At 47.5% G+C, this 12798-nt stretch overlaps 1 protein-coding gene across 4 annotated transcripts in view; it reads left to right on the forward strand.

The window, feature by feature from the left end:
* Positions 1 to 12798, forward strand: part of MINDY4 (MINDY lysine 48 deubiquitinase 4) — a 133917-nt gene that overhangs the window by 90468 nt on the left and 30651 nt on the right. For all 4 annotated transcript variants that reach the window (XM_027835857.1, XM_027835859.1, XM_027835860.1 and 1 more), the window contains 3 exons: positions 6886 to 6949; positions 7031 to 7096; positions 11143 to 11210. In XM_027835857.1, the coding sequence (XP_027691658.1) occupies positions 6886 to 6949; positions 7031 to 7096; positions 11143 to 11210 (198 nt within the window). The remainder of the gene's footprint in view (positions 1 to 6885; positions 6950 to 7030; positions 7097 to 11142; positions 11211 to 12798) is intronic.

Consider the following 12798-nt stretch of genomic DNA (forward strand, 5'->3'; position numbering starts at 1 on the left):
CTTTCTTTCTTTCTTTCTTTCTTTCTTTCTTTCTTTCTTTCTTTCTTCCTTCCTTCCTTCCTTCCTTTCTTTCTTTCTTTCTTTCTTTCTTTCTATGGTTATGATGGCTGCTGCTTTATAAAATACTTTTAAATCTGTCCCTACTCTTTTCAATTTTTCCCTTGATATTCTAGGCTTTTTTTTCCCAAATGAATTTTGTTATTATTTTATCAGATTCTCTCAAGTATGCCTTTGATACTTTGATTGCAATAAAATTATAAATTAGCTTTGGTAGTATTTTCATTTTATTATATTGGCATAGCCCAACCATGAGCACCGAATATTCCTCTAGCTAGTGAAGGTATTCTTTATTTCTTTTTAAGGAGCATTTTATATTTGGAGTTATGCAAGTCTTTTGTGTTCTTTGGTAGATTAATTCCCTGCATGTATTAAGCAGTTTTTAGTTATTTGGAATGGGATTTCCATTTCTACTATTGGCTCTTGAATTATATTATTAGGCCTATCTTTATGCGTTTAATTTTTTTCTCTTTTTGCTGTTCAATGGAGGCTTAAATGATCTTCCTGTTTCAAGCCTCACTCCGGTCCACTCCACTCTCCCCAAAATTGCCAAAGTTCTCTCTCTCTAACATAGTAAACTTTCAGTGGCTCCCTATTACCACTAGGACCAAATATATTTGACATTTAAAGCCCTTCAAATCTGTCCCCAGCTTATCTTTCTAGCTTTATTACACATCACTCCCCTCCCCATATTCTGCCCACTCGGGATGGTTTTACTATTGTTCATATGACACACTCCATCTCCAGTCTCCAGGCCTTTGCACTGGCCATCTTCCATGGTTAGAAGCTCTCCTTCCCTGCTTTCATTCCCCTTTTAAAGTCCCTAGTTTCCTTCAAGACTCAGTTCAGGTATTGCCTCTCCTGATTCCTCCTCCCCTTTCAGCAAGTGCCACACCCCACTCCAAGGAACTCCCCCCCATTTGTTCTATAGATGCCTGTATTTGCACACGTGGCAGTTTAGCGGAGTGTGGCTGCTGCACAAACAGCCACCAAAGTGGCTGAAGCAGGTGCCATGGAGCGCTGAGAGCCTGATCAGACATCAAAGATACCAGCATCATCCACTGCGTCCTGGACCATCACCAGTCGTCCTGACTCTTGTCTTGCCAGATGACTCAGGAAAAGTGAGTGAGGTTGATGACTTCAGGCAGCTCTGCCCCCCTTAAATCTGCTTCATGTGCAAGTCAAGAGTCAACCCATGATGTCATCGGTCCACTTCAGAATGAAGGATGAACAACAACATATATGCACATTATGTCTCCCCTGGTAGGATATCAGACCAGATACATATAGAATATTTAAGCAAAATGATAAAAATAAAAACAAAAAAGTTTTAAATTTAAAAGGAAAAGCATTTAAATACTTCATTTGTAGATAGTAGTACAATTAAAATAACAATCAGCAAGGACGATAGGATGAAAAGATTCATGCCATTTTAAAAATCATGCCTAGTTACAAAAAAAAAAAAAACCAAACCAACAAGTCATAGAAACAATAACACGTGATGTTCAAGGCCTTTTGCTAGATTCTGGGATACAAGGACAACAAAACAAGAAATAATCCACGTCTTCTTGTGCCCCTTTCAGAATATAAGCACTGATTCATCCTGTAATTTTTGAGTTAGGTACACTTGATTACCTTTCTTCTGTCTCTTTTCTGTGTTTGCGTTTTACAGACTCCTAAGCTCTGGTTTTCTCAAGAAGAGTGCTTAGAAGTCACCAGTTCCATAAAAGTCCCTCCCACCACCAGCCCAAACTGCCCCATGGGGTTATGCCTAACTTTGAAGGAAGGCTAAATTAATCAGCTGATAAGTGAAGATTCTTTTCCTTTACTTTTCAATTCAGTCTTTTTGATATATCATATTCTAGCTTTTCCATTCGTTTTTCATTGACATCCAGTATGATTCTGACTGGGATTCCTTGTTCCATGTTCAGATAGGTGTCTTCTGCATGATGTCAGTATTTAATTTGACTTGGAACCTCTGGAGCTTGGCAAGCATGTTTCAAGGAGAATCAAACCCAGGATTCCTGAAGCTCTTAGATTATATTAACCACCTTTTGACCTCTGGCTGAAATGGAGTTCTAGAATGTCTTCTAGCATTTATTTTAAGCCTTAAGCTCTCTGCTTGAGTTTATTTTCAACTCTTATTTCATTCCTTATTTCTTCCTTCATTTCTTTTATTTCACCTCCCAACTACTTGCAGAGTTTTCGCGACCACTGCACTCTCTTTGTACGTAAATCAGTGAATATTTTTTAAGCTCTTACTCTTATTAGAGCTATAGTTGTATTTTAAACAATCATTCTTTTCTGGAGTTTGCTCCTGGCATTCTCCAACTGCTACAGTATTATGAGCTTTTCATTGGTCATTTCCTCTCTGCTGTTTTTCCCCATGAGGATTCCTGTCTCATTTCCCCTTTGGTCTATATTTTTCCCCTTGGGGGGATTTCTTTCCCTTTCTCTGTTTTAGTTCCCCCCCCCTTTAGCCAATTTCTAGTTGCTTTGATGTTCTGTGATGAGGTGGATTTCTACCAACCACTAACTTAGCCATATTAGTATCAGTTAGGTTTCCTTTTTTTCTGTTTTTTAAATGAAATGAAATAAAACTTTAGTGAAATTGCTTATCAACTTTGTTGTTAAAATGGTTCTTTTCCATTTATCTGGTCAGTTTTTAAAAATGCTTTTTTTGCTTGACGTCCTTGTAACTTCCTAATTTTCTTTAACTTTAGACTCAACTAATTTGCCTTTTTTTACATTTATAGAACCATTCAGAAATCTAACTTCTCTCCATGAATCTTTGGCTACATCTGATAAATTTTGATCTATGTAGTGATGTTGTTATTATCTTTAATGTAATCTTTTATTGTTTCATTTCATTAAACATTTATTAAGTACCTACATTGTGCCAGGCACTGTGCTAAGTGCTGGGGATACAGAAAGAGGCAGAAGACAGTCCTTGCCCTAAAGGAACTTACAATCTAATGGGAGAGAGACAACATGCAAGCAAATATATACAAAGCAAGGTCTATGCAGGATAAATAAGAAATAATTAGCTTAGGGAAGGCTTCCTTTGAGAGGTGAGATTTTAGTTGGTACTTAAAGGAAGCCTGGAGGTCAGTTGTTTTAGCTGAGGAGGGGGAGCATTCCAGGCCTAGGGAAGTACCCGGAAAGAATGCCCAGAGCCGAGAGATAGAGGGTCTTGGTCAGTGTCACTGGACGGAAGCGTTTGTGGAGGGGAATAAGGTAGGAAAGGTAGGAGGGGGCCAGGTTAAAGGGCTGTGAATGACAGCACATTTGTATTTGACCCTTTAGGCAATAGGGAGCCAGCCACTGAAGCTTATTGAGTAGGGGGGTAGCACCATCAGACCAGCACTTTAGTGAAATCATTTAGTGGCTGAATGGGGGGTGAACTAGAAGGGAGAAAGCCTTGAGGCAGGCAGACCCCCAGCAGCTATGGCCATGGTTCAGAGTGAGGTGATGAGGCCCTGTATGAGGGTAGTAGCTGTGTTAGAGGAGAGGCGGGAGCATATTGGAGGTGAAATTGACAGGCTTTGGTGCCATATTGGGAGAACGAAGAGCCCAGGATGCCTCCTTGGTTGGGAACCTGAAGGCCTGGGAGGATGGGGTTGCCCTCTGTAGTGACAGGGGAGGTGGTTGGGGATCTGAGTGTGAGGGTTCAGGGGAAAGATATGTTGTGGACGTGCTGAGTTTGAAATGGCTAGAAGGCAGTTGTATAATTTCTTTTTTGAGGCAGACATTATTTAAAAAGTCATGTTAGTCTGCAGATAGGCCCATAGCTTTTGATCCCATGTTTATTGTTGATGACTATTTTCTCAGCTTCATTTTCTGTAAATGTGGCATATAAAATGTTTGCCTTTCTGAATGTAGTACTTTTTTTTGTTCTGGAGTATGGTTCGTTTTTCTTGTACATTCCCTATTTTTTACATTCATATATACATACATCCTCATGTCTTCACATTAGACTTTTTAGCATTATTTGAGTTTGATAATTCTCTTATTATTTTGTTTGATATATCATGTTCTATTGGTGGGGTATTGAAATCTATCGTTCTCATCACAGTCAATTCTTCTATTACTCATTTGATTTCTTAGGTAATTAGATGTGGAGTTATTTAATGTTTACATTCTCTCATTGTCAGTGGTACAATAGGGTATCTATAGTATAATTTCCTTGTCTGTTTCTTATAATCAATTCTCATTTGAACCCAACTCTACCAGACATTATCACTATCTCTGGAGTATTTGGAGATAGCAGAAGGATAGCCAGTCCACCCCACCATCTTCAGCGTATTCTCTGGGTATTAGGTAGGTTTCTGTAGACAACATATCAAGAAGTATTTTCTCATCCCATCATTAAACAATATTTTTTCTTTTTTTTTTGAGGCAAAATTTAGTCAATTAATTTTTTAAATTCTTCAGTATTTCAAGATGTCCATAATCTTATCAATTTGGGTACTTTCTTCTATGATACTGATTGCAAACCCATCCATGCCTTTTCATCCTGTGAAACTTTTCTCAGGTAGGGGGCGCCACAGTGCACAGAGCTCTGGGCCAGGCGTCATGGAGACCTACTAAGTTCATGTAGGCCTCAGACACTAGCTAAATGACCCCGGGCGAGTCACTTTACTGCTGCCTGCCTCAGTTTCCTCAATTGTAAAATGGGGATACTAATAGCACCTCCCTCACAGGATTACTGTGCAGATCATATGAGATCATATTTACAAAGTGCTAAGCACAGGGCCTGGCACACAGTAGGTGCTGTGGAAATGCTTACTCCTTCTTTTCCTCTTTCCTTCTCTCTGCCCCAAAGTAAATCTTCTTGAGGGCTTCCCCTGCATTCTGAGGTCCTTCTCCTAGCGGTACCAGTACAACACATGGCCTTTGAGAGGCTTGGAGTAGGGAAGAGCTGTGTTCAGGTCTGTCTGAAACACTTAGAAGGTGTGTTCCCTGGACAAGTGGCTCAGCCTCCACAAGATGAGGGGTGGAGTGGGGCCTCTGGAGTTCTAGGCAGCTGTAGAGCTGAGCCCCCTGAGCTCCCCTTCCTTTTCTGGGTCAGCCTCTCTTGGGTGATGTCTCAGTGGTGAATCATCTTACAGGGAGTTCACTGTATGTCACATGCTGTGGCCTAGTCAGGCCTGCCATATGTGTCTCTGTCACCTATGGGGGATTCCCTGGAGGTGGAGGCCCTCTGTGATTTATAGTCAAGCTGGGGGTCATTGAAAGGGCTGCCTAATTTCTGAAATGAAGCCTGATCAACTCTCTTCCTCCTTAGCTTGCACCCAGTAGAAACGCCAAGAGAATATTGGCCTTGGGAAGATAGCTTGGAACATTTGAGAGGCTTGTGCCCCTCTGTCCTAGCCAGCTCTTTTCCTGAAATCCCATCGGGTGCCCAGAGTAACTGCATCTGCCATGTCTGTGTGCCGGACCTCCTCCCAGCCCGCTTCAGGCGGTCACCACCCACCGATGCCCAGCTCTGTGTTGTTGAACTCCGAGATTGCCTTACTGGATCACACGCTTGTCTTTGCGCCCCTTCCTTGGCCTTGCAGCCCTGACCTGTTCTGTGGCCTTCTCTCCCAGGCCATCAGTACATGTCCTCCCTTCCCCGTCTTGACCCCTTAGTGAGTCACTTCAGCCCTACACTGCTGCCCTCTCCTGCATCCCTCGCGCCCATCTCATATCACTGACCTTGCCTGTCCATCCTCAGCCTTGGCTCACTCCATCCTTTGCTGAGTTAACTCCTGCTTAGGTGCTGCTGGAGAAAATCATGAAACCACTGATTGAATCCAGTCCAATGTCTGTTCTTCCACCTCAGCTGGACTTTCACTGTGATGAGGCAATTCTTTTACATCTTCTTAATTAACTCACTCTCCCACAGGCCACAGTGGCGCTTTCAAAGCTGTTGATTTTCCTCAAACCTCCCCCCACCCTCTCCACTCGAACCGGGCCTCATATTTCAACTCAAAAACTGAGGCCGTTCACGGAGAGCTCTGTCCCCACCCCCACCCCCACCCTCAGGGACCTCTGCCATCTTGCCCTCTTTCATCTGACTCCTGGGAAGAGGTGGCCTTTTTACTGACCAGGGCAAACCCCTCTCCCATTCTGTCCCATCTCCTCTAATTTCTCTTCCTCTTTCATTCTCAGAAAATCATCGCTTGAACCATCTGTGCCCTCCAGCTATGGCCCCAGGTCTTGGCTGCCTTTGGGGGCTGAAGTCCTTCAGAAGGCATCTACATTGGCTCCTTCTACCTGCTTTCCTCTCACTTGGTAGTCTGATGTAGAATGACTTCATTATTCGACCAAAATTATTGATGATACCTTAATGACCTCCCAGGCTTTCTTCAAGTCTCAATGAAAATCCCTTCTCATACAGGAAGCCTTCCCCGTGCTTTGGAATTCCAGTGCCCTCTCTCTGTTAATTCACTCTTTTATTTATCCCAGATAGAGCTGCTTTGTACAGGTCTGTCTGCATCTTGTCTCTCCCGTGAGACTGCAAGCTCCTTGAAGGCAGGAACTGTCTTTTGCCTCTTTTTGTATCCCCAACCTTAGCACAGTGCTGGCACATAGTAGGTGCTTAATAAATGTTGATTGATTGATTCTGTTAGGGAATGGAAATGTTATTCCTCCTTTGATGTTTTCCAGTTGTCGGAAGTTTTCTGATTCAGCCTAATGGGTGAGTCCTAAAAACGGGGCGGGGGACTGCTTTGCTACATTCTTTTCTTTGTAACCAAGTTATTTTATTTGTCTTCATTTATTACATATGTGGTTTAGCCTTGGCTGAAGCAAAAGACTCCTGTGCCTGCTTCTCCTTTTTAGGGCGTCAGGAATGCAGCAGTTCAGCCCAGTAGGAAAATACAAAGCGGATGGAGTCTTAGAGATGGTATGGTTTTCTGTAAAGTTCTCATAGTGGCATTTTACTGTATTTGGAGACGTGGACAATAAAAACACTCTTCTCTTTCAGCTGATACTGCACAAGGTGACAAAGTATGAAGATTTGGTCGTTTTCCTTCGACAAAATATTCATCAGGTATGACGATATTTTATTTTGGCTCCATTTTGTTTGTAATTAGAACTTTGACCTAAAAATGATTTCCGAGGTACGCTGACGTATCCCTTGCTCTGATGCTCCAGCCTGGCTGGAGCTTCCTCGGGTCTTGGATCTTGACTTGGGGAAGGCCGGCTCTGCCAGGGGCTTCAGGCCTGGGACCGGGACCCACCAGGGTCCCTTGCGTCAAAGGCTCAGCGTTGATAGTGACGTAGAGAGGCTCCTCTCTGGGCCGTTTGCCTCAGGGCGCCAAGTCCCGGGAATCCGAGAAGCCTGGGATGTGGCTGGAGCAGGGTGAGGATGAGCTTGGCTTGAGGAGGCCTCTTCCACCCCGAGAAAAGAAGATGAGCAAGGCACGATCACTCTCTTCATGGGGAAGAGGTGTCGGGCACGTGGTCTGAGACAGCACCAGCAGCGCTGCCAGCCACGTGGCCAGAGACAGGTGCCAAACGCAGTTGGGAGCTATATCGCTAAAGAAATTAAAGCGCAGTAGAGCCCAGAGAACGTGGCTCCGTGGTCTTCTCTGTCAGCGTGTGCCTGCAAGGATCCTGGCCACCCTGTCCGTTTGACTCTGGCACCATTGCCTTAGAATTGCCTCAGGCTTCAAATACAGACTCTAGTTTGGCACTCAAGGCCCCAGCCACCTGCCTCGCCTGGTTCTCTCCTCTCCAGCCAGGCTGGCCTTCTCCTGTCTTCATGCCTCTGCACAGAAGGCCTCTCCTCCCCTCTGCCTTTTAGACTCCCTCCCTTCCTTTAGAACTCAGCCAAGCCACTACCTCTTCCATGAGGCCTTGCCCCCAGCTCCTCTAAAAATTACCTTGGATTTAGCATTTGTTTCTTTCTGTGAATGAATGAAAAAGCCTTTATTAAATGCTTACTCTGGGCCGTGCATTCCTGCACCAGGTACATGCTGTCTCCCCCCACCCCTCATAGAATGTAAGGAATGCAGGAGCGCTTACATTTGGTCTCAGAGCCCTCGGTGCTGGGCATGCTCATTGATTCATTGGCACACGGTAAGTTAAGGAAGAGGAAGACAGTAACTGGGGGGGTCGGAGGCTTCTCATGAGAAGGAGTGCTAGGGTATGAAAGGTGAGGAGGGCGTGCTTTCTGGGGAGTGGAGATGGCCTATGCAAAAGCTTGGAGGTAAGAGATGGTATTCAAAGTTCAAAGCAGCAAGGTGGCCATTTGGCCTGGCATGTGGAGAGCAGGATGGGCAGGAATGAGTGTCAGACCTGGAAAGGCCCAACAGCTGCAGCCACATGTGAAGAGCTTTAAAGGGCAAGCCGAGGAGACTTGGTTTATCCCAGAGGCAATAGAGGGGGGTGGGAATGGGGAGAGGCCCGTGGAAGAGGTGATGGCCCAGGTGTGAGGTCAGCGGGGGCGGGCGGGGGGGGGTGAGTGGGGCGTACGTGCTAGAGATGGGGAGGGGGAAAGGCCTGGCTGCCGAGTGGCCGTGGAAGTCTGGAGTGGAGGAGAATGTCGAGGTTGTGGACCTCAGGTGACTGGAAGAAATTGGGGTTTCTGTCAGGGATTTCTGACTTGGGTCAGGGATGCTCATGGGACATCCAGTTTTGGATGTTCATGAGTGGAGGCCACGGGAGAGACTAGAACTGGCCCTTTAGACCTGGGGGAATCAACTGCGTTGTTGGGCCCGTGGGAGCAGAGATCACTGAGGGAGATGGTGTTGAGAGGGAAGAGAAGGAACCTATTCCTTGGAGTTAGGTAATGGAGAAGAAGCTCCGCCCTTCACCAGGTGGCACCAGGTATGGGTTTGTGCTTTCAGGAGCTCTTGTGGGCAGCAGAGAAGGGGCCGGAGAACAGAGAAGGAAGGAGTAGAGGACCCGGCTCCTGGAGGGAATGGATCTGGGAGCAGAGAGTTGGGGGTGGTGTAGAGGGCATTCGTGTCGGGTGGCCCAGGCGGGAGGTGAGGCCCTCTGCTGAAAGCAGACCCCATCTGTTAAGCTAGCTGCTCCTGACCCAGCGCTGTCTGTCCCCTTTGGAGCCCTGGCCCTGGTTGGTTAGCAGAGATGAAGATACCGCCCATGCTCTTGAGTACTTTTAAGTATCTGGGATGTCTTCAGTGTCCTCCATGCAGATCACACCTTCTCCCTAATGTAGAAAGGAAGAAAACAAGCATTCATTAAGCACTTACTGTTTGCCAGGCCCTCTGCAAAGTGCTGGGGATACAAATACAAGCAAAAAGAGAGTCCCCGCCCACAAAGAGCTTCCGTTCTAATGGAGAAGACAAGGCCCAAAAGGGAGCTGAAGAGGGGAAGGGGGTGAGCTGAAGTCTGCAAGTCTAGAACAGTGAAGAGAACAAGTCTAGCTTAGACCTCTCCACAAGATGGAGGCCCCAGGAGGTACTCCCCAGTGGGAGGACAAGGCAGACCTGGTGCAGGAACATCACAGGTGGGTGGAGGCCTGGGGTCCGAGGGCAGTTCCTGGAGGTGACAGCAGCAGAGGTGTGGCTTTGGAGTCAGGCACTGAGCCTGGAAGGAAAGGGAGGCTGGCTTGGGCCCCTGCACAAGATGGCGGTTCCAGGAAGAACTCACCAACTTGGGACACGAGGCCTTCGCTCTGCTCTCTCTTGGGCTTTTGAGAAGCTCAGCGTGGCCTGTGAACATGGTCAGATCACTGAGGCCGAAAATGTGCTCTTCAGGGAGAAGAAACAGTTGAGGCTGGGGAGTAGGCAGCGGGATGAGGGTGCAATAGGACGGAACTGTCCAGATCCATAATTCGCCATGATCTCATGGAAGGAGCTCTGGACTCAGAGTCTGGAAATGTTGGTTCTGGCTTCTGTACGGACTGACTGTGTGAGCTGTGGCTCTGTGATAACCATGAACCAAGTGCAGCCCTGGTCCCTCATCTGTCAGATAAGCAGTGCAGTGCTCCATGGACCATGTTGGATAGCGTGTGTCTGTAAATAGGAGGGGACGACTGACAGACAGATTCAGCCCTTCTGACCAAGCCTTGCCCCCTTTTCTAGTGCCGGCAGAATATTTGGCTTCCTCCCAAGAGCATAATATATTTTTCTCCTTGAGTCGAATTGTATTTTTATTGGAAGAATTTCAGCTGTCTCAGCACGGCCCTGACCAAATTCATTTTCAAGCGCTCCAACCCCAGATGAATTCTCCATGCCGAGCCTGGAGTCTTTGCCTAAATAAACCGCCTCGGTGCAGGGTTTTCATTCCCATTCCCCCATGGCCAGGGCGGTGCCTGGCAACCCTGCAGAACTTTGGGGGAACAGTTCTCTTCTTGATCTGCCTCTCAGGGGTTGGCCCAAGACTCCTCCCATGGAAGAAGGGCTCTTTCTTCTAGTGCGGTCTCAGGCATGTTCTGAGCATAATCAGTGGTTTCCAACTGGGCTGATTATTGGCAGCGCCCGGAGCCTTCGGGCAAGCGGAACATTGCTTACTCTGTCCGCATCCTGCGTGTCTTGGCAGCTTTAATAGTGACCAGGATGATTTTGACACTGCCTTAAGAGCAGCAGTTGGAGGATGTTTCCTTTTTTTAGACAAAAGTACAATATCCACTGAATAGAGAAGATTTTCCTATCGTACAGTCTAGGCATTTGCAAGACCCCATGTACAAACTCCAAGCCGGTGGCATGCTATGGAGAGAGCCCTCGGCTGGGCGTTGGGAGACCAGAGCCCTGACGCAGTCTCTGCTCCTGCTGAGTGCTTTGAGCTCAGCCTCTCAGGCCTGGGTTTCCTCGACTCTTGCCTGAGAGGCTTGACTGAGATGAGCTCACCTCTGAGGTTCCTTCCATGGCTCACATCCCCTTTTTTTCTGAATATGGGGCATGTGTGTAAGTATCACATCCTGAGTCAGATGTTTGCTCGTTCGGCACCGAGGGCCAGGGCCATTTCTCTTTGGGGAACACGTTTAGATGTGATCCGGGAAGAAGAATTCCTGGGTGAAAATCAGGAGGGATTGTGTCACGTACAGCTTATCTCACGCACAAATGTTTGGTGCCGGGGAAAAAGCTCCCATTCACTCCCCATGTGTGACTTCTGTCTCCTGCTCAGTTTCAGACTGGCCCCTCTGGATGCATTCTTCTGACCCTCTCCGCCATCTTGTCCAGGTCCACTGATCTGTAAGTATCTGGCGCATGCTCTTGGCGTTTCCTTGAGCTTGACCCCGAAGATGGACTGCCGAGCACAGGAGCTGGTTTAGAGTCAGGACGTTCTTTCTGGTGGAGGACGTGCGGATCCGAGTGTGGCAGTGTCTGTGGGGCGCGGGGTGACCTCCTCTCTCGTTAACACTCTCCCATCACGCAGCGTTTTGTCACAGAGGTCCCCTTCGAGACTTGACTCTGGGGGAGCTGGGGCCTTGCCTTGGCTTGTCTTAGCTCGACATCAGCCATCGATCTGGAGCCTGCCAGGGTGGCCTTAGACAGATGGCTCCTCTCTGGACCTGCTAACCACATGATCCCTGAGGTCCCTTCTGATCTGGAGTCCTGTGATCCCTTGACATAGGAGGTGAGAGCTCCAGGCTGGTGTCAGGAAGGCTTCGTGCACTTAACTAGCCTTGCGACCCTGGGGAAGTCATTTAACCTCTGTGGTCCTCCATTTTGTCATTTGTAAGATGGGGATAATCGCAGCCCCTCCCTCCCAGGGGGTTGTGAGGATCCAGTGCAGTCATGCAGAGTGCCTGGCACACAGCAGATCCTTCATGAATGTTCGTCTCCATCTTTCCCAGGACAGTGTCTAGCACGTGGGAGCTTTATCATTAAGGGATGTTTGTTGAATTGGCTGCTCACGGCCTATACGTGGTATTTGTGCAGGTATCCTATCTCCAGTGCTCAGACATGGGGAGGGGCAACGTAGGCCCAGGGCTGGAAGGACCCCAGCTCTGGTGCCATCTCACTAACTAGTTAATGAGGCATTGGCTGGATGCCCTAGGGTCTGAGGTCAGACTTAGAGGCCTTTGAGTCCAGCCTCTCGTTTCACCAGTGAGGAAACTGAGGCCCAGTTTTCTGAAGTCAGCGGAGTGTGCAGTCCACTCAGAACTCAGGCCCAGCTTCTCTGTCTCCAGAGCCACACTTGGGAGATTCCATGTGGGATTATTGTGAATGAATGAAGAGCTGAGCCAGCTGGCCTCCGAGGGCCCTTCCAGCTGTGAGCACCACTGTGGAGGAGTGGGCAGGCTGGCCAGCCGCTCCATGGGGCTCGGCTGGGCGATGCCCTGAATGGCCGTAGGGTCAGAGCTGGGCAAGGAGAAGGACATTTGTGCTTCCTCCTCTAAATGTGTAATCGTGTATCGAGTGCGTGAATGGATCCCAATGACGGCTTCCCCATTCCTATTTAAAAAAATGTGCTTTTGGCTCCGACCCGGGATTTCTTTGGTGTGAAGAGCCTTCTTCTGTCAGTGTGGCTTGGCCAGTCATAGTTTCGCCTGTTGGTGACTCAGCCCGCATGGGGTAGAGACCAGCCTAGAGTGCAGTGTGCATCTTCCAGACTCAGAGGCCAGACTTGGGGCTGAGAAGGGGCTTTGAGGCTAAAAAACAAGTTGAGCAGAAGTCCCTTAATTAACACCAACCTTAACCTTTAGCTTTGGGTCTTCCCTGGTGAATTATTCCAAGTAGGAAAAGTGTTTAAAGAGAAGAGGATGGGGGAGGGGTCATTCAGGAGCTGCCCCAAACAATGGGCCCCACCCAGGGCCCACTTCCTCCTTTGGAGACC

The sequence above is a fragment of the Vombatus ursinus genome, unplaced genomic scaffold (genome assembly GCF_900497805.2).
Source record: "Vombatus ursinus unplaced genomic scaffold, bare-nosed wombat genome assembly UNPS02014817.1, whole genome shotgun sequence".
Lineage (NCBI taxonomy): Eukaryota > Metazoa > Chordata > Mammalia > Diprotodontia > Vombatidae > Vombatus > Vombatus ursinus.